The sequence below is a fragment of the Dendrobium catenatum genome, unplaced genomic scaffold (genome assembly GCF_001605985.2).
Source record: "Dendrobium catenatum unplaced genomic scaffold, ASM160598v2 fragScaff_scaffold_1464, whole genome shotgun sequence".
NCBI lineage: Eukaryota > Viridiplantae > Streptophyta > Magnoliopsida > Asparagales > Orchidaceae > Dendrobium > Dendrobium catenatum.
This window is the reverse complement of record NW_021319926.1, coordinates 503,120-525,620: the sequence shown is the minus strand read 5'-3', so window position 1 is coordinate 525,620 and position 22,501 is coordinate 503,120. Positions and strand designations below refer to the sequence as shown.

At 36.8% G+C, this 22,501-nt stretch overlaps 1 protein-coding gene across 1 annotated transcript; it reads right to left on the bottom strand.

The window, feature by feature from the left end:
• Positions 1-1,199: 1,199 nt before the first annotated feature.
• Positions 1,200-19,033, bottom strand: LOC110093204 (BTB/POZ domain-containing protein At3g09030). The gene is made up of 2 exons (XM_020818020.2): positions 17,350-19,033; positions 1,200-1,494 (listed from the first exon to the last, which is right to left on the bottom strand). Exon 1 carries the CDS (start codon positions 18,936-18,938, stop codon positions 17,463-17,465), a length of 1,476 nt encoding a protein of 491 aa, XP_020673679.1. The 5' UTR covers positions 18,939-19,033; the 3' UTR covers positions 1,200-1,494; positions 17,350-17,462.
• Between the last annotated feature and the right edge of the window lie 3,468 nt (positions 19,034-22,501).

Genomic DNA, 22,501 nt, shown 5'->3' with positions numbered 1-22,501 from the left:
ATTTACACGACGTTCAGTTCAGATTCCATTCACGCCCCCTAAACAAAATCTAGAATAAAGCAGGAAAGAAAGGACATTCTGCGGAGCCTCTAGAAACTGGGCGAAGTGTGTAGGGTAATAATATAATGCTATAGGCCAAAATTCCCTAAATTTTTTTGAAGTCTACGAATGATGCACTTCTTAAGTGAGAGAAACATTTTCATTCCTTCAATTTTTGTTTTTTTCTTCACGATGATGTGTATATATAAATTTCAATTCAAACTAAATTTAAAGAAAAAAAAAAAAAAACAGTTTATTTAGATTTTAAATACACTTCTTAAGTGAGTTGCTGCTACCATTCTTCAATATACTTACTTACTTAGGAAAGCAGCTTAATAAAACGTTGATCTTAAAGAGAGTTACAATGGAGGAGATCCTTTCATTTTCCGACGAACAACTGTATCATATAAATTGATACTGATGTTCGTATACTAATTGATTACTCAGGGTTCATTTGGGACGGCTTTTTTATTGCTTTCTAAAATGGAGTTTTAGTATAATTTTTTTTTTATTTTTTTACTAAAATTTCATTTTAGAAAGCAATAATAAAGCTGTCCCAAACCAAACCTCAACCTGGCACCAAAATTTTCTTCCTTAAGGATGGTCAAAACAAGTAATCGAAAGCGAAGCCATCTCTGCTTTTTTTTTATCTTTTCTAACAAAGACGCAATTAGCCCGGAAAATTACGCTACTTACTTCGACTACTGAACAGCAGTAATACTTCTCCAGGGTACATTCTTTTGAGAAAAATAATAATAATAATAATAACGTGAAGCTGCTTTATCATCCCAAGAAGTATTCACTTTTTAACATTATAACAAATAAATGATGTTTTATATAAAAATATAATATCTTTTTTTTTTTATTTGATAAAACTTTAAGTTATTATGACTGTTCATCGCCATAATAACTGAAAATCCTTTTCTAAAATAGGAGAAAAGCTTCGATATAGAAGATGCCTTAAATTGAATTTCTTCATCGTCCACAGTTCAAAAGGCCTTACAGGAAATCCATATTTAACAAATAAATAATTCAATAATTCTCAGATTATGGTTAGAACAATGAAATCATACCTCATAACCAATTAAGAAGACTCTTGGGACAAATTTCTTTTTAGTTGAATTATAAATTTGTAATTCTATGGGGAAAACTCGGAGATATAGTTGCCTTAAATTGGATTTTCTTTCCATCCATTTTTCAATAGAGCCCTCTGAAATTGTCTTACTAGGATAAATTGAAATTTTCAAAGCATACATTTATAAAAATTAGGATGAAGAAGAACACCTCAACATGCTTCTTCATATACATACATTTGTCTTGGTTGTATAGTGTATATATAGATAAAGTGCTAAGTTGCTTCACGAGTGCAAGGCTTATAATCCAATTGTTCTTCTTTGATATGCTTGAAAAGTGTCTGCTCCATATTTCTGAGTTTGTCATATGGCTGCTCTGTATCTGTGCATGAAGTAGAGTGTGCTGTTAAGAAGCAATCTTTGTGAAAGTATCTATAAGCTTTTTGCAGAAATAACACTAGCCATTATTGTGAATCGGGAAAAATGGCACATTAACTATATGTAGTCCTTGCTTTCCCTTCCCATTATTCTTTTTGATTTTTTATTTTTATCCAAGCTCCTTGCTGACCAAAGAGATAATTGATTGAGGCTTCATTTGAGACAGATTTTTTTATTGCTTCTTAAAACAAGTCATCCCAAATGAAGCTTGAATCTATTGTTTCTTTAGCATAACCTCCTCTTGAATGAGCATATAGATACATTCCAATTATTCTTAATGGTATTATGAAATTCACGTACATTTCAATTATTCTTAATGGTATTATAACTCATTTAAAATGGGATTACTAAGAACGAAATGAGTTTATAATGAATTGCACAAGAAAGTTTTCATTTATTTCCATTCTCATGTATCTCAGTTTTGTTGCCATATTTATTAGCACAAATAACCGGACATGTTCGTGCACTATACATGAACCATCAAACTTCATGGATGTTAATGTACACCCATTAATGTCCCAATAGATGTATATATTACTAAGTACTTCTAGTCTTGAGCATTGTGGACTTAATATTGATTGCTATTGTTATCTGCCTAAAAAAGAAGCTCAATTTGATCTTTCTCAAGTCTTAAGAAAAGACCTCTATGATAGACCGGCCGATTTGATTGGGAGGGAATTAAGAAGTTTCCTAATTAAGAGGGAACTATTTAGGAAGGTTCTTAATCAAAGGGGAATTGTTTAGGAAAATTTTTAATTACATTTGGGAGGGAATTATTTAAGACAAGATATCTAATTTGAATTCAAAATCTAAGAGGAAATTATTTAGGAAAAATGAGGAATTAAAGGGGATTGTTTACAAATGTTTTAATTACAATTGAGAGGGAATGAATTATGGAAACATATCTAATTTGAATTCAAATATGAGAGGGATTTATATAGGGAAAGGGGGTTGATTTGGGAGGGAATTATGGGAGTCTATTTAAGGCTAACTATGGAATGATTTTAGATTATGTTTGGAGTTTGCTGAAATTAGAATTTCTTAGGTTATTTGGGCCCCGAAGCTAGGGATTTGGGAGAGAAAAATCTTCCTCTCAAATTGAAGATCCAACTGTATATTGCTATGTTCTTTCATATATCTTGTAATAAAAATAATTTTGGTGTGTTTTTCTTCCTAATTTTTTTATTGTCGTTTGCTAATTTCGAGAAAAAAGTGCATCCACTCCCTAGCCGGAAGCTAAAGATTTGGGATTATTAGGCAGAGTGTGAGTCATTTCTTTAGTCTAGCCCTACTAGTTAAGAAGAAAGATGGGAGCTGGCGATTCTGTGTATACTACAAAGCTTTAAATAAGGGGACAATGTCAAATAAGTTCCCTATTCCTGTGATTGATGAGCTATTGGATGAATTGTATGGGGCAATCATATTTTCCAAGCTAGATTTGAAATAAGGGTACCATCAAATTAGAATGAGGAAGACAGATATTTCAAAGACACCTTTCAAGATAAATGAAGGGCATTATGAGTTTCTGGTAATACTGTTTGGGCTTACTAACGCCCCAGCTACTTTCCAGTCTTTGGTGAACAGGCTATTCAAGCAGTACCTCAAAAAGTTTGTTATGGTATTTTTTGATGTCATCCTAGTGTACAACAAAACTGAGGAGGAACATCTGGAGCACTTGAAGGCGGGTTCTGGGAGTTTTACAGGAGCATCAGCTAAGGACCAACCTAAAGAAGTGCAGCTTCGCTCAGTCTAGTGTGGAGTACTTGAGAAATGTCCCAGGAGGGAGTGGCGGCTGATCAAACAAAAATTGAGGCAATGCAGAATGGCCTATACCTAGGAACCCAAGGGAGTTGAGAGATTTCCTATGATTGACTGGTTACTATAGGAGATTTGTAAGGGGGTATAGTATCATAGATTGGTCCTTGACCGAGCAACTGAAGAAGGATAATTTTTTGTGGGGAGAGGCAACGACTCATGATTTTGAGAAATTAAAGAAAGCCATGACTATAGCTCCAATTTTAGCTCTTCCGAACTTCAGCTAGATCTTTGTAGTAAAGACCGATGCGTTAGGATATGGGTTGGGGGTAGTGCTGATGCAGAATCACAAACCTATAACATACTTCAATCAATTGTTGTTAACCAGGGCTAGATTGAAGTCGATGTATGGGAGAGAGCTGATGGCCATTATTTTGTCTATTCAGAAGTGGCACCCTTACCTTTTGGATAGGCATTTCATTGTCCAAACGAATCAGAGAAACTTGAAGTACCTGTTGGAGTAAAGGATGGTGACTGAGGAGCATCGGAGATAGTTGTCTAAGCTATTAGGCTATGATTTTGAGATCCAATACATGCCTGATTTGAAAAATAAAGCGGCCGATACCTTATCCAGATGTATTCAAGTTCTCGTGGAATAGATACTTAACTCACCTCTTTATTATTAGAACGGCACGTGCACTTGTATAAAATTTAGTCTTTGTTCAAAAGTATAATCTATCATAAAACTAATAATAAGAACTTCAAAAATCTCTCTCTCTCTCTCTCTATTATAAATATATATGGATACATACATATGAAAAATTCTATTCAACAACTTGATTCATTGAAAACATTTCAAAGTTTATTGTTGATAATTATATCTTTTATATAATATTAATTAATTTCATTCATATTATTTTACGATCAAATGATATTTAAAATTTATGAATTAACTTTAATTAAATAATTAAATTTGATATTAAATTTCACAAAAATATTATAACTCTGTGCATGTTTAATTAAATTACATTAAAAAAATTTTCTTGATATCAAGTCACAAATAAAAATTAAATTACATTTTATCTAATTTACATTCAATAATTGCTTGTACTTATTGTCGTTCTATGATGCACCAACACGGACACGGCGACACGGACACGACACGACATGAACACGGGACACGGCATTTTTTAAAAATATCGGACACGGGTGCAGCGTGGACACGTCATAATAAATTTTTAATATAATATACAAAAATTAATGTGATATTATATTACAAATAACAAGCAATAATAAATTTGTCATGATAACTTGTTTAGCTCTATGATGCACCGACACTCCGTTTTAAGAGGCAATGCAGTGTCAGACACGTGTCGGACATGGACACGTGTCCGACACATTCTGGGTGTGTCCGGGTTGAAAAAAATAAAACTTAAGCCGGACACGCGTGTCCGACACGCGTGTCCGATTATTTCATATTTTAAATTAAAAAAAAAAACCTAATAAGGGCACGCACAGGAAATAGCCCTAATGCCGCCCGCGTTTCATTCATTCGAGCGAGAGAGGAGTCGCAGCCGAGGCTCCAGCCCACACCCTCGAGAGGAGTCGCCTTCAGCTTCCGACCGTCCCGACCAGGCAAGCTTCCGGCCGTCCCGAGCAGAGGAGTCGCGCATTCGATCAAGGCTCCAGCCTCCATCCCGCACCGTTGCCTTCAGCTTCCGGCTTTCCCGAGTAGGACAGCTTCCGGCCGTCCCGAGCTGCCGATCCAGATTCCGGATCTGTAAGTTCGACGCGGAAGTTACAACATTTTGATCGGAAGCAACGACAGGAGCTCGCTCGCTGCGAAGGTAACTTTCTCCATTTCGCGCGCTTCTTCGGCCAAATCCCATAAATCCTGCTTAAATCCTGTTGCCAAAGAACCCCTAAATCGACGCTCTGACCTGATTCCTGTTACAGGAAACTTGATTTTTTCTACAATTCCACCGAAGAGGGGAAACTAGCTGGTTTTACATTTGGGCATTGTCTTCTTCATTTGGAAGGAGAAGAAGGTATGTGAGATTGAAATAGAGAAATATTTCTTTCTCTTGTATTCACTTTACCTAGAATGATTCTCCTCTTGTTCTTTGACCGGATCTTGCATGGATCTATTCTTGCGTGTGTTTGCTGTTGGATTGAAACGCATGTCTATTTCTAGTTGCTGTTAGATGAAGTTTATTAGGCAATGATATTTTGTAAGGTTTAAAGATTGGCTTCTTCTTTATTTTCCAAATTTTTTGTTCTACCTTGCCAATCAAGGAATAAAACATCACGAAGTAGATGCTATGTTTTCTATTTTCTCCTTTGTTTCCTGTACAAATTTCATGTAGACCACAAATGTCTTTGATTGTCTATGAAACAAACTACTTCGATCTGCTAGAAATATGACATAAACAAATGTGTTGGATTGTTAAAAAAATTTTAAAAGATAACCAACTCCTCACAGCTGTAGGAATTGGATGAATCAACTAAAGCTAAAGAAACTTAAAAGATAACCACATGTTTTTCTTGTTGTAGGAATTGGATGAATCCACATGTTTTTCTTGCTTTTGCTTTTGGTTTCATAGGTTGTTCTTGTATTTTGAAATAGTGGTTTTATTGTGAGAGAGCTTTATGTTTATATTGAAATGAGTTTGAGACATTTTTTAAGCCTTTATTACTTCCATTCTACCAGTGCATTTTAAAGCAAAATGAGCTCTACGGCTGGTGGGAGTGGATTAGGCGAAGGTTCAAAAGAACAATCTGTAGAAACTGATAAGTCATTATGGCTTCATGTTACCAAGTTAGGAAAAACATTCGAAGGAGGAGGGAATGTGTCATTCAAATGCAATTATTGTGGTGGAACCTACAAAGGATCATATTCTAGGGTAAAAGCACATCTACTTAAGATAGCTGGCCATGGAATTAAAATGTGTCCCAAGATTACTACTTCGCAGTTGACTGAAATAAACAGACAAGTTGATGAAGCTGAATGTAGGATCAAAAGGGCACTCCCTAAGGAGATACCTTTGCTATCTACCCATGGTTCGTCCCATGCTTCTTCCTCATCTGTTAGAGTTGATCATTCTTTATCATTCATAAGTGAAGGATATCAAACAAACAAAAGAAAAGGAGTTGTCAGGAGTCCTTTAGAGAAGTCTTTCAGCTTGCAGCAGTGAGAGGAGTTGGATGGTGAAATAGCAAAGATATTTTTTTCAGCGGGCTTACCTTTCAACCTTGCAAGAAATCCTTACTATAAAAATGCATTCAGTTTTGCATGTAACAACAACCTTGCAGGATATGTTCCACCTGGTTACAATGCATTAAGATCAAAATTATTGGAAAGGGAAAGAGCACACATTGAGACATTGCTTGAACCAACAAAAAGAGTCTGGAAAGAAAAAGGTGTTAGTTTGGTGTGTGATGGTTGGACAGATCCTCAAAGAAGACCACTCATAAATTTTATGGCCATTACAGAGAATTATCCTATGTTTATTAAAGCTGTGAATTGTGAAGGAGAATACAAGGATAAATTTTTTATTGCAAATTTGATTAAAGAGGTGATTGTCTTGATTGGGCCTTCAAATGTTGTGCAGGTTATTACAGATAATGCACCGGTATGCAGAGCTGCAGGATTGTTAGTTGAGCAATCTTATCCCCATATATTCTGGACACCTTGTGTTGTGCACACTTTAAATCTTGCACTAAAAAATATTTGTGCAGCAAAGAATACAGAAGCAAATGAAATCATTTATGCTGAATGTCATTGGATAACACAAATGAGAAGAGAAGAAAAATTAATATAGAACTTGCAAAGTTCTTTGGATATTTAGAGGATTTTGGTGATCAAGAATCTTTGGTTGATAGATGGAGGATGGATAAAAAAATGTGGTGGTTAATTCATGGAGCGTCGGCACCTCTTCTTCAAACAATAACAATAAAACTTTTTGGTCAAGTATCATCATCTTCCTGTTGTGAGAGAAATTGGAGCACATACTCATTTATTCAATCAATGAAAAGGAATAAAATAACTCCACAACGAGCTGAAGATTTAGTTTATGTGCATACAAATCTTCGTCTTCTATCAAGGAAAACCACACTTTATATGACAGGTGATAACAAGATGTGGGATGTTGCTGGAGATGGGTTCAAGTGCCTTGATGATATGAGATTATTGAAGGTTGCAAATCTTTCTTTAGATGAACTAGAGTTGGAGGCAATGATATTCAATGATGATGATATTGAAGGCCAAAGACCAACCTCTGAATCTAATTCTATCATTTCATCTATTGAGTAGTTGAACTTTCATGTTGTACTAAATGGTTTTTTGGTTATATTTTTGTGATATTTTTGTGATTGTACTAGACATTTTGTACTAAATATCTTTATGTTATAAGCTAAACAAGTTATCATGACTTTGATTTAATATTGCTTGCCATTTTTAATATAATATTACCTTAATTTCTATATATTATATTAAAAATTAGTATGTCGTGTCCACGCCGCACCCGTGTCCTGTATTTTTAAAAAATGCCGTGTCCCGTGTCCGTGTCGTGTCCGTGTCACCGTGTCCGTGCATCTTAGGTTTAGCTTATAACATAAAGATGTTTAGTACAAAATGTCTAGTACAACCACAAAAATATAACTAAAAAACCATTTAGTACAACATGAAAGTCCAACTACTCAATAAAGGGAATGATAGAATTAGATTCAGATGTTGGTCTTTGGCCTTCAATATCATCATCATTTAATATCATTGCTTCTAACTCTGATTCATCTAAAGAAAGATTTGCAACCTCCATTAATCCCATATCATCAAGGCACTCAAACCCATCTCCAACAACATCTCACATCTTGTTATCACCTGTTATATAAAGTGAGGTTTTTCTTGATAGAAGACGAAGATTTGTATGCACATAAACTAAATCTTCAACTCGTTGTGGAATTATTTTATTCATCTTCATTGATTAAATAAATGAATATGTACTCCAATTTCTCTCATAACAGGAAGAGGATGATACTTGACCAAGAAGTTTTATTACTATTGTTTGAAGAAGCGGTGCTGAAGCTCCATGAATCAATTACCACGTTTTTGGATCCATCCTCCATCTATCAACCAAAGATTCTTAATCACCAAAATCCTCTAAATATCCAAAGAACTTTGCAAGTTCTATATTAATTTTTCATCTCTCCTTCTCATTTGGAAAATATCGTTTCAAGCACATCTTTCTAATATTTGAAAATTCTAAATCTTTTTGTGGTGAGACACGTTGAGAGTCTTCTAGAAGCCATTCTTTACTTGAATACCTTCAAATAATACAAAGCATATAAAATTACATGTTCATTAACCAATAAATTTAAATTAATTTAAAAGATTAATATGAATGTACCTTGGATTTAATGAATGAGCCAAACAATGCAAATGTGTGTTGCTTTTGCTCCACCTATCCTCAAGAATGGTATAGACAACACTCCAAAAACTTGAGTCTTCTTCATGTGACTTTCTTTTATGTGTGTAAATAATTTCTTTCACTTTTGCTAACATAGAATCTCATATCTCATAAATCAAATGTAGACATGATTTATCTGTGTCAGCCTCTCTCAATATATCATATAGATTGGATCAGTGAAATCCAAAATGTAATTTACATTATCCCACCAGAAATCATCTAAGATCTTTTCTTTAACATACATTGTATTCCCAACATCATCTTCTCAATAGCAAGACCACTTCTCATTAATCACCATAGATTGAAGAGCATTTTTAATTTGCTTGAATCTTCTCAACATAATTATTACAGAGGCAAAACGAGTTTCAGCAACAGCTAACATTCTCAAGTGGAAGAAGTCATTAAACATTGAAAGTCTCATCGAATGGTTCATAATAAAATTTCTGATCAGAATAACATCATCTGCAACCACTGTTATCTAATGACATTCAGCATAAATGATTTCATTTGCCTCTGTATTCTTTGCTGCACAAATATTTTTTAGTACAAGATTTAAAGTGTGCACAACACAGGGTGTCCAGAATATATGGGGATAAGTTTGCTCAACTAACAATCTTGCAACTCTGCATACCGGTGCATTATCTGTAATAACCTGCACAATATTTGAAGGCCCAATCATGACTATCACCTCTTTAATTAAATTTGCAATAAAAAATTTATCCTTGTATTCTCCTTCACTATACACAACTTTAATAAACATAGGGTAATTCTCGTAACGGCCATAAAATTTATGAGTGATCTTCTTTGAGGATCTGTCCAACCATCACACACCAAACTAACATCTTTTTCTTTCCACACTCCTTTTGTTGGTTCAAGCAATGTCTCAATGTGTGCTCTTTCCCTTTCTAATAATTTCGATCTTAATGCATTGTAACCAGGTTAAACATATCCTACAAGGTTGTTGTTACATACAAAATTGAATGCATTTTTATAGTAAGGATTTCTTGTAAGGTTGAAAGGTAAGCCCGCTGAAAAAAACATCATTGCTATTTCACCATCCAACTCCTCTCGTTGCTGCAAGCTGAAAGCCTTCTCTAAAGGACTACTAACAACTCCTTTTCTTTTCTTTGTTTGATATTCTTCACTTCTAAATGATAAAGAATGATCAACTCTAACAGATGAAGAAGAAGAGTGGGGAAAACCATGGGTAGATGGCAAAGGTATCTCCTTAGGGAGTGCCCTTTTGATTCAACATTCAGCTTCATCAACTTATCTGTTTATTTCAATCAACTGCGAAGTAGTAATCTTGAGACACATTTTAATTACATGGCCAGCTATCTTAAGTAGATGTGCTTTCATCATAGAAGATCCTTTGTATGTTTCACCACAATAATTACATTTGAATGACACATTCCCTCCTTCAAATATTTTTCCTAACTTGGTAACATGAAGCCATAATGGCTTATCAGTTTCTACAGATTGTTCTTTTGAACCTTCGCCTAATCCACTCCCACCAGCCGTAGAGCTCATTTTGCTTTAAAATGCACTGGTAAAATGGAAGTAATAAAGGCCTAATAAATGTCTCAAACTCATTTCAATAAAAACATAAAGCTCTCTCACAATAAAACCATTATTTCAAAATGCAAGAACAACCTACGAAACCAAAAGCAAAAGCAAGAAAAACATGTGGATTCATCCAATTCCTACAGCAAGAAAAACACGTGGTTATCTTTTAAGTTTCTTTAGCTTTAGTTGATTCATCCAATTCCTACAGCTGTGAGGAGTTGGCTATCTTTTAATTTTTTTTTTTAAACAATTCAACACATTTATAATGTTTTATAATCCTATATTCCAGTATCCCTCCATAGCTTCACAAATAGCTAGTATTCATAAAATTATATTAATCAACTAAATATCATAAATTCATATTAAGTCTTTTAAATGTTTCAACAACAACATCAAGCCTTTATCTCACTATGTGGGGAAGTCTTTTAAATGTTTCAAAAATTGAAAAATAACTCATTGGATATCCATAAGTCATAACAAACATAATATAGCAAATTGAAAAATAAAAAAGGTAAATTACAAATTAAACACTTTAGATTCAATAAATCAAACAAGAAAAATATGCATGGAATAGGTGCTAGTAGACCAAAAAGAAGGAATGATCTGATGTTCTTAAGATGAAGGAAGAAAAGGAAGTTATCAAATTCAGATGGTAATTATCATAAGACATGAAATGGGTAAATAAAGTTTATTGAGAGGAATGCATTAATTTGTTTGACCAAATAAGAAGAAAATTAAACTATTTTCATGTATGTCTAACTTTACAGTTTGGTTTATAATGCACCCTATAGGTGTTATATAAGGGGTTGAAAAACAATAACTAATGAGATTGATTGATTCAATGATATTTGTTACATTATGTCATATTTCTAGCAGATCGAAGTAGTTTGTTTCAATTTATGACGTGAAAGGAATAACAGAATACACAATGTGAGGAGTTGGGATTTGTTTTTAATTGACAAACAAAGTGATTAGATGATCTAAAAGAGATCAATGGCCACAAATCCACATGATAAATGAGAAAAAAATTGAGAGAAATGACGAATGGCAAAAAAAAATTCTAGGTCAAACTTACAGAAAAATGACGAATGGCAGAAAAATCTAGATCCGGCAGCACGCAGAAGGAATTTGGATCGGCTGCTCGGGATGGCCGGAAGCTCGCCTGCTCGGGACAGTTGGAAGCTGAAGGCGACGGTGCGGGCTGGAGCCTCGATCGGCTGCGCGACTCCTCTACTTGGGACGGCCGGAAGCTCGCCTGCTTGGGATGGCCGGAAGCTCGCCTGCTCGAGACGGCCAGAAGCTCGCCTGCTCGGGACGGCCGGAAGATGAATGCGATTCCTCTCGACGGTGCGGGATGGAGCCTCGGCTGCGCGACTCCTCTCGATATCGCTCGAATGAATGAAACATGAGATTAGGGCTATTTCTTGTGAACCGGCTTATTAGGTGTATTTTTTTTAATTTAAATTATGAAATAGCCGGACATGCGTGTCCGGCTTAAGTTTTTTTTTTTTTTAAACCCGGACACACCCAAAACGTGTTGGACACGTGTCCGAGCCGTGTCGGACGCGTGTCCATGTCCGACACTGCATTGCTCTTAAAACGGAGTGTCGGTGCATCATAGTTTTCGTTGCTAGGTCCCAAGTCCTGGATGAAAGAAGTGAAGGATTGCATTAGGTAGTCAACAGCTAGCGTAAAACTCATCGAATAATCATAACATAAATCCTTTAAAAAATTGTGTTACTGTTGAGTCGTCCCCTGAAAGCGATGCGTTGTATGACCTGAATACAACGATAAGTGTGCAAGGGCCACTGCATCGGCACCCGGGTGCAGTGTTAAATAGATAAGAATTCGCACATCAAGGATGGATGTGGGCAAAGAAGGTAGCCCATGAAACTAAAATTAAGATAGGAATATGGAATATAAGTTCCCTTACAAAAAAAATTAATGGAATCAATAAATATAATGATTCATAGAAAGATAAATATTATATGCATTCATGAAACTAAATGGGTTTGAGAGAAGGTTAAGGATATTGATAGTTTAGTATTTAAACTATAGTATTCGAGTAAGAGTCGTACTAGAAATAGTGTATGTGTGATTATAGATAAAAGTTTGAAGGATAATATTATAAAAATTAATAGAATTGGAGATAAAATTATAGGCTTATAGCTTTAAAGATTATAGTTGATGCTAAGATTACTAATATTATAAGTACTTATGCTCCTCAAGTAGGTTTGGATATGGGCTCAAAATTAAAATTTTGAAATGATTTATAAGAATTAATACAAAAGATACATCTTGCAGAAAGAGTTTTCTTGGAGAAGATCTAAATGGACATGTTGGTAGAGAGGTAGATGATTTTAAAAGGATTCATGGTGGTCATAAGTTTGGAACGACAAATGAAGATGACAAGACCATTTTAGATTTTTCTTTAGCTTATGATTTTTTAATTGCAAATTAAGTAGAGTCAAAATGAATGTAATAACTAATATATTAGCATCATGATATATTAATATATTAAAAAAAGATATATTAAAATTCTAAAATAGTAAGAAGCAACAATTTACATATATACAAGTAATGAATTGCGCAAGCTGCAAAGTATCAAGTTAAAGTTTAATGGTAAAGGTACTAAGCTACAAAGTATCATCTCCTCCTAAGTTGTAGGTTATAACTCCTTAGCTCCATTTATTACATGGTAAATGAAACCCATAGTTAGCTGGCGCAGTTATTTTTTAGAAAATTTCCTCATCAAAGTTGAAACCCAAGAATGATTGTAGATGAATTTGCTTATCTTCTTGGCTTTAGTCTAGGCATTCTTGTATTGAGGCAAATCACCAAGCTCTTTTAGAATGAAATCTATGCAATATACAGCACAGGGTGTCCAATATAAATATTTTCTCTTCTCCATCAATTTAGTCCCAACTACCCATAAGCACTAGCATTATTTGTCACAACCTACACCAAATGCTCTTTAGTCTCATTTATCACTTCATCAAGTATTAAAAAAAAAAAAAAAACTCCACATCCTTCTCCTAATTAGATACTCCTATAGATTTAAAAAAAAGCTCCATAAAGATTATTTATCAAAATATTAATCAAACTTAACTTAATATCAAGACCAACCATCAAATATGTTTTTCACTTCAAATTGACTCCAAGTTTTCTAATTTCCTCAATGGCTTTCAATATATTGTTCAACTCTTTTTCAAGTTTTTAAGTCTCATATGGCAAGGGTTTCAATCCTCAACCGTAAGCACCTATGGAACGATTCATATTGAAGTAAGGAGGGTTTGCCAAATTGAATGAAATATCATTCTCATGGAAAAACCTCCCAATGTTCATGCGAACATGTTTGCATGCCTCCCTAATATTCTTTGGATATATCTTCTTAGATGTAGATGCCCTACCTCCATGATTCTTGTCATCCTCTACATTTAGCATGTAATGATCCATGAGACCTCTTGCACCTCTACTTGGCATTGGTGGCAAGGATGATGAGTCCTTGCCACTGTACTCACTCTCATGATAAGAGCCGACATCAACTCTATGACAAAGTTGTCCTTATGCCAAATGCTTTGACATCATCAACTTGCATATGAATGGATCACTTCTTTCACTACTTTTGGCATTTTGGTAAACAATGCAACATTTTTGTGCAAGCTAGAGAGGTACTCCATCTTTTAACATAACCTTTAACTATCTTCTCATAATAATTGAACTTCAAATAAAAATATATTTTGTCGTTTCATCAAACATCGACTTGCACATTATGTCTCCACATCGGATCCTTTTTATGAGTAGTTGTGAATTTCTCTTTGCCTCTAATTCATTTCTTTCAAAATACTAGAATGAAAACTTTGATTCAAATAAATTTTAAAACAAGCAAATATTCAAAGAAATAAAAATCCTAATTAAACAACAATAATAACAAGCCTTTATCCCACTACAAGGGAAAAAAACCCTAGTTAAACCATGAAAAAAAATTATATAAACTTAAAGAGAAAAAACTAGAGTTTAGAAGTTATCGTGGGCTAAAAAAAATTATGAAGAAAAGAACTTGAAGAGGAGGAGGGGTGCGGAAATGGAGGTGGTGGCAACAACGTTGATGTTGGAGAAGGGTGGCGATGGCGTGGATGGAGTAGAGGAAAGCTTCAGTCACTCAATTTTCGTGGACTAGCATGCGTAAGGATAAGGATAGGTATAATATTAGGCTATATTTAATATTTTTAATTAAAAAAAACTAATACAAAGAAGTGTGTGCCTCATGTGCAATGGGACATGGAACGCCTCACCAGATGAGAGGCATACACCTCATTTGAATTACACACCTCATGGCATTTTGTATTATGTAATTTTAAATAGTGGATATACAACTTGCCAACTTTCAATCTTACTGGTGTACATATATCATTACCTTGTGAGTCTATATGTAGTCCATGATTCATTTTATGATAGATTGCTCAAACACAAACACTTCACACACATGCATCTTCCCCATTTAGCCAGCTCTAGGGTATGTCTCCCTCCTATCAATTTAAGCTTGATTGATCACTTGCTTACATATGCGACAAGGTGGATTAGTGGCATTCCTGACTAGGAAAGATGTAAGTCTAGCATTTTTGGGCCTTATGGTCATTAGTGCAATCATGTTGTAATTCCGAACCACCAAGAATTCTCCTACAATTTAAAAAATTCTCATTTCTTAAGGTTTAGAGCCTTTATTTAAACCGCTCATTTCCTATGGTTGTGAAATATAGATCCCATTTGTCAACTTAAGATCAAATCCCTTTTACACCTCCAGGTTTATGAGGTCCTTTTGACAATGCAACTCATGATTGCTGATAAGAATGCTCATAGTTAGAGAAGTCTAATTATCTATCCTAACTAGGTAGACCAGAAGCTACGATAACCTAGGATGATGGAAAACCATGAAATCTTAACTTGGGCCATACTCTTATTCCTTAGGTTAGTCTGCCCTTTCTTTAGGTTTGCAAAGCTATAATTCCCTTACAGCTATCTTGAGTTATAATGCTAGCTGTTTTTGATGATCCGAACTTGTAAGATATTTCTGAATATAAGCTCCACCATCATTGAATTTCACTTCATTAACTTTCATTCTCTTGACTACCCAAAACCAAAAGTAGGGATTTTGTTTATAAAATTAAAATAAAAAGCCACAGATATAAAGAAGGATTTTTCATAATCATGAGTTAGGTTGCTTTGACTACAATCTTATGACTATATCTCCCTCGCCTTAGAAGCTTGTCCATAGTCTTCACAACACCATAAACCCATCCACTACACTACATGCCTTAGGATTGCCTATCTGACTATGCTTTAGTGCTCATAAAATTCAACTCATTTTCTCATTTTGAGTCCTATTTTCTTATTAAAAGAGATTAATCATTAAACACAAATAAAACACAAACAAGATTCCTTAATTGAGAGTTTGTTTGGGCATCATCAAAGATGTAATTAATCTTAATAATAATGTTCTTTTGAAAAACATTGACACCCAGGAATTCTAAATCAAATAATGGGTATATTTATGAAATATAAATGTCTAGCTAGCTAATCATTGATATTATGAGTTCATAGAGTAGACTGATTTAGGACTAATCTCTATAGCAATTCATTGATACATCCCAAGTCAAATTCCCTTATAATTTTAATTCCACTTCCCATATTTTCAAACAAAAGAAATTCCACGCCTAAAAAAGACTTATTTGGATGATGATGTGATTTGTGCACAAGTTACAATGATGCCTCCTCGAAAGACCATGGGGCAAAGGTTGCACGCATAGATACAATTTGATTATATTCTTCAACTTTAATTTAACTACTAGCAAGTTTCAACAATTTTCCAATGATTATGACAATTCCAAGGGCACAGAAAAAAAAAGAACTTGGAGGCCTAGAGTACATACCATCCAAGGAGCAATAGGTTTCAAGTTTTAAATTTCTGACACCAAATTCTGGAGATGAGTCAAGAATTGCCTCAAAAACTTGTTTTCCTTTGCCTCATGTTTGATTGGGCTGAAAAAATTGAGTAATAATCTGCCATTTGAAATTGGCGAAGGTGTGATGCTCTTGGTAAGCATGTATGAGATCTACCAAAGTATGTGTGATAACTTCACCACATTGCTAACAAAGAGTAGTAAGATCATTGATTGAAATCGGGCAACCTGATCTGCAGGGTCTAACTTTTCCCTCTAAGAATGAGTATATGCATTTTGAATTTTGGAGGCAATTGTTGCTCACCACACTTTTGGCAAGTTTGGCACTCCAGCACAGTTTATCATGGTAACCCACAAAGCATTTCGTCGCTTGTTACGCCATTCCTTGTCTCTAGGTGCCTAGGTATCTACCGATAAAGCACTCTGCTGGGCCGACACTGACACTAAGAGACAAAAGCTAGAGGAACATAAAAGATTAGATACCCTAGTAGTCCTAGTCATAATTGATGGATATATTATTTAAATTACATTCCTTGAATTTTGTATATTCTTTACATATTTCTTTAGAAAACAATAAATAGAAAATACATGCATATATGCATAATGCTGATTATCTTCATTATAATCGCAAATCATTTAAGAAGAAATGGCAGACATGAAGACAAGTATGAATCTCCATAAGGTGTGATATTTCAGTTAATTGAAACGGATTCCATACTTAGGAAATCAAAGCAGCAGTCACGTAGAAACTGGTCAAGAGCCAAATCAATTAAAATAATAATATCAAAGGTAAGGATTTGGGTCTTCACTCTTCAGATATCTAATTATCATGGTAATGTGCAATTATCTATCCTAAATGTGGATATTAAATGATGAGGATTAATTTCACAAAATTTAGTAAAAATTATGTGAAATGATTTCAATAAAATTTTGGCTTTCTAAACATATTAAATGACTAGGATAGATAATCATAACAATCAGTAATTGAATGTCCATAATAGAAAATCACCACATATGAAAAACAAGCATAATCCCAAAAAAGCAAAAACATACCTTCATAATAAACCACCACATATAAAAACAAGCATAATCTCAAGCTTTGCCCAAACTCCATTTCTGCTAAGCATTGATGCAGAGAGACCGCCATTCAGAATACAATTACCAAGTCAGAACAGACAGATGGCACCGGAAAAATTGGAGCTCTCCCACACCTCAACCCCTTCCACTCCAGACCTGCACACAAACAGCCGATCTCCACCAGCCTCCATCCCTCGAATCAAACCCCTTTTCGCATCATCTTCCCTGTCCACAAAATTCCTCCTCCAAATCTTCTTCCTCTGAGCATCACCTTCCCCCTCTTCCGACTCTTCCTCTGCACGCGACCAAACTTCAAGACCACTCTCTCTACTCACAAACACCTGCCCATTGTAACAACTGACGATGCTGTTTGTTCCTCCACCAGCGCTCCTCAATGCAGCGCTGCGCTCTTCCAGGTACAACCATGGATCCTCGCTCAGCTTCCTCATGTCCGCAACAGCTAGATCGCCTGACTTCCAACACACCTTGTAGATTGCCATCTCCTTCCTGTCAACATCTACGTCGGCAAATGAGTCGCCAAACCTGTCGCTCCGCACCCCACTCCCTGGTTCGCTAGTCTCCCACACTGCCTTTCCCGTCCTAGGATCCCAAAGCCTCATGTAGCCCGAGTACCCAAACGCCCCCGAACTCACCGCCGAAGCAAACACCACCCCGCCTCCGACTTCCGTCAGATCCACAAGCTTTCCCGGAGACGACGTTTTTGATCCGCTTCCCGACAACCGTCCTATTTCCGACACGATTTGCAAAGTGGATCGATCCACCGAAAGGATACAATTCTCGCGGTGAGGGCATTCGAATGCCGCGAATATATGGCGCCTTCCGTTGTACCCCGGTTCGGTGGCTCCAATTGCAGTGACCCTAGCCTTGTAGACGCGGGGATCCGATGGATCGGACCAGTTGACCAACGCGACCTGGCGACCGCTGGAAACGTCGTACAAGTGCAATCCTGGTGTCTGCAGAGAGCCGATCGCAGCGATTTCCGGCCAGATGCATCGTAGGGATGCGATATCCTCGAGATGTGTGCGGACGGTTCCCGAATGGATGAGATTCGAATCGTAGGCAGAGATTTGGCCACCGTGAGCTATCCAGATGGATCCGTCATCGGAGCCAGCATAAAGAGCGGTGGGATGGGCTTCGGCAGCGGGAACAATGGTGGAAGCGAGTGTGGCGTTGATTCCCATAAGAGGAGGCGGGGAGAGAGCCGATCGAAGGCGCCCCTCGATGCCGTAATAGAGAGCTTCCTCGGCAAGGTCCTGCTTGGAGAAGCGGCGTCGAGCGGCAGATGGGAGGCGACCTGAGCGGAGGAGGGAGAGGAGAGTAGAGAAGATCTCTGGGTCGCGATCGATGAAGATAGGCTCCCGCTCGTCGTTCTCGATGGCGTGGCGGGATGAGAGGGCTGCGAGGAGGGAATCATGACCACCGACCTGGAGAGTAGATGACGTGGTCTCGAATAGCTTGCCACCAACGTTAAGCTTGATCCGGTGGTTTACCGTTGGTTGCACAACTGGTGCTGGTGGTACTCCGCCTTCGCTGCTGTCTGCCATGGCCGGTCGATTCACGACCAAGCGAGGAAGGCACAACCGATATACATTGTGGGCTGTGAGATGTTGGGCCTATCTGCTTAGGCTCTTGGCCATGTACAAGGCCGGAAGCTTATTTTTTTTATAATTTTTCTTAAATGAATAAATTTTTAGTGGATCTTATACAACTTATTAATTTATATTAGGGGTGCAAACGAATCGAGTCAAGCTCGAGTCAATGGGTGTTCAACAAGTCGAATATTGATATTGAGCTTGAACTCGAGTCAAACTCAAAAGTTCAGATTGAGCTCGTCGAGCAGTAGTTGGATCGCGTCCCACTCCCACGCTGCGATCTTGCTCCGCTCAGGATCGCGTTCGATTCTACAATCCCGCTAGCCACGTCAGTGTCGCCCCCACACTGTAAAATCACACTAGTGTTGGATCGCGACCCGCTCTGCTGCCCGCGTCCACGTCCCACTCCAGCGCTATGAAATCTCGTACTACGATTTCTCGTTCCCACCCTCGATTTCACGATCCTGCAATTTGATTCCGTGCTGTGATCCCACCTCAGAGCCAGCTCACGAGTAATCGAGCCAATCTTTCGTTGGATTGAACTTGAGCTCGATAAGCAAAGCAATCTCAAAATTGTGTTCAAGCTCGACTCATGAGCTCGATAAGATCGACTCATCAAGCCCATTAACGAGTCGAGCCCGAGTCGGCTCACGAGCCTGCTTGACTCGATTGCACCCCTAGTTTATATATATAACTCCAAATCAATCTTCATCTCCTTATGACTCCCCATCAGTGAATAATGTTAATGAGTAGTATGGGTGTCAAAACGAGCCGACAGGTCGGGTTCGAGTCGAACTCGAGTTGACCCAGGTCTAAACAGGTCAACTTGAACCTGACCCATTTTTTTACAAACGGGTCAGGTATTTCAACCCGGACCCGACCAGTGCGAGTTACCGAGTTGACTCGACAAGACCTGCAATCCCATTTGATTAAAAAACGAGCGAGTGCGACAGCAGGAGAGGCCAGTGCGGGCTGAGGTGGTGCTGATGCGGCTTGTGGAGTCGACGCCAACCAGTCGTACGAGTTAGGGTCTCTGGCTCTTACCATCTAGCGCTTGGCGGTTGAGGATAGAGGACATGGGCCGTGCGAGATGCGGCAGCGATGGCTATGACTCGACTATACGAGGTCTAACAAGCGAGCTCCAACGGAGGACACGACCAGACGTTCAGATGAGGTCACGCACTAAATGTGGCAGCCATTTTTCTGGGGCAAATCAGGTTGATTTCAGGTTTCCGGATCAACTTGAACCCGACTCGATGTTGCAAATGGTTCGAAAACTCATACCTAAACCCGACTTGTATGGAAAATGGGTCAACTTGACTCAAAAAACCAGAATCAAGAATTTTTCGAGTCGGATTTCAAGTTGGTTTAGATTTTCACACCTTTAATGAGTAAGGTATCACGTGGAGTTATCATGTCATATATTTTATATCATTCAATACTTCATTTAAAATGTAGTAAAATTATATCAAATCATTTAGAATGATCAAATCTATAACATATCCAAACTTACATTATGAAAGCTTATGAAATCATGATATAATGTATTTTGACATATTTAGGTGAGATAAAATATGAATAAATCAAAATAATTAAAAACATAAGTAAGAAATTGGTCACTTATGATAAATAGAACAAAATCTATAATAGGAATGACTGACAAATATGGTCATAACATCTTTCACTACTCTCTATTCTTCCATTTTATCAATTTCTTCATCCCAAACAACAAGTGAGGGAGTCGGTGGGGTATATATATATATTATTTATGGCCTAACGCACCAGCGCTCATCAAATCAGCACCAAAGCGCTCTGCTTCAAAATTTGCATATTTTTCAAGAAACTTTATTTCACATATTTGAGTTATTATGAATGAACCAAAATTTCAAAACTTAAACTAAAACTGTGAAAAGAGTGCAACTGCTAACTCCAACGTGTCTAAAGTTGTGAGCATAACCACAAAAGTCATAAGAGCAAAAAGAAAAGTAGAACTTGTGAATAGCTAAAATTATAAAAAATTGCTTTATTTTATTTATTCAAAATTTTTATACAAATTTGAATTACATCTTGTTATAAGCTTGCATTAGTTAAAAAGAAAAAGAAAAAGGTGTACCTGAGAACATTTGCATTATGTTTTTATAGAAAAAAAAAAATATAAAGGACGGGCAAACAAAAAGGCCCTAAGAATGATAATGAAGCCTCAAATCATTCCTAAGGATATCAAAAAACTCCTGAGTAATGTTCTTAGTATCTAAATCAGAAAAACACCAAGAAAAATTACAATAAATAGCTTTTTGGGCACAAAAATGAGCTGCAGAATTAAATCTTCTATTCACATGCTGGAATCTAACATTGTAAAAAATCATGAGCCAATTGAACTTCTCACTGAATTGAGGCCGATCACACCAACTTCTCAGGTTCTAACACTTTTGAATAAGCTGAATAATGGAAGCATTATCATTTTCTATAATGACCCAACGTATGTCATACATCCAATCTTGTAAGATTCGGCTGATATAATGCATGGCTTGAAGCTCGACATACAAACTATCCCAATGCACAATCCCTAGCTAGCAACAATGATTGGATTTCGATGTTCGACCCGAACAATAATTCCTATTCCACCTAAGCGCCCCATATGCGTTGATCTTCAGCAAATTCGCGCGGCGGGGGGGGGGGGGGGGGGGGGGGGGGGACCATGATGAGGGAAGAGCCAGCCCATAAAGCCGAGCAGTGCTCCAATACTCCGGATGAATAGAAGACCATCTTTGAGTAAGAGTTTAAAAAAATCTAACAGCCATAACCGTAGGTGAACTATAAAACCTGCCATGTTTCTCTACATTTATCCCACACCAGCATTGATACACTGCATAGCAAAAAAATTTATTCCAAATTTTATCCCATATGACTAGCAATCTATATCCCAATAGCAGTTCTTGCAAACCACTAAAACATGGAGTTTGAATTCCCCATTTCGCCAATACCTCCATCACCCTAACAAGCTGATTACAATGCACTACTACATGATCAATATCTTTTATATCATTACAACCCCATGGACACTTAATATCATTAGCCAATCCATGAGCATTCAACCAGCTATTTAACTGGAATGGAGTTCGATCAGAATGTCAGACGAATCCTTTCACTATTTGATTCTGGGGCATCACAATCAATATCTTTTATATCATTACAACCCCATGGACACTTAATATCATTAGCCAATCCATGAGCATTCAACCAGCTATTTGTAGGAACAATGCCCTTACTCACCCGCCACTAGAACATACTCTCTCTAGGGTGCATACATAGTTTCAAAACATGTCAAATTGCATCACCCAAATTGCTAAAATTCTTATTATATGCAATGGCCGAAATAGTTAGGCCACAAGGAGCCTTAAATAGATCAACATAATATGTCCCATCATTAACATTCATCAGAATGCTGCTGATTAGCTCAACTAAATCCTGCCCAAAATAATGCAAAAACATATGATTATCCAAATTTCCTTCAC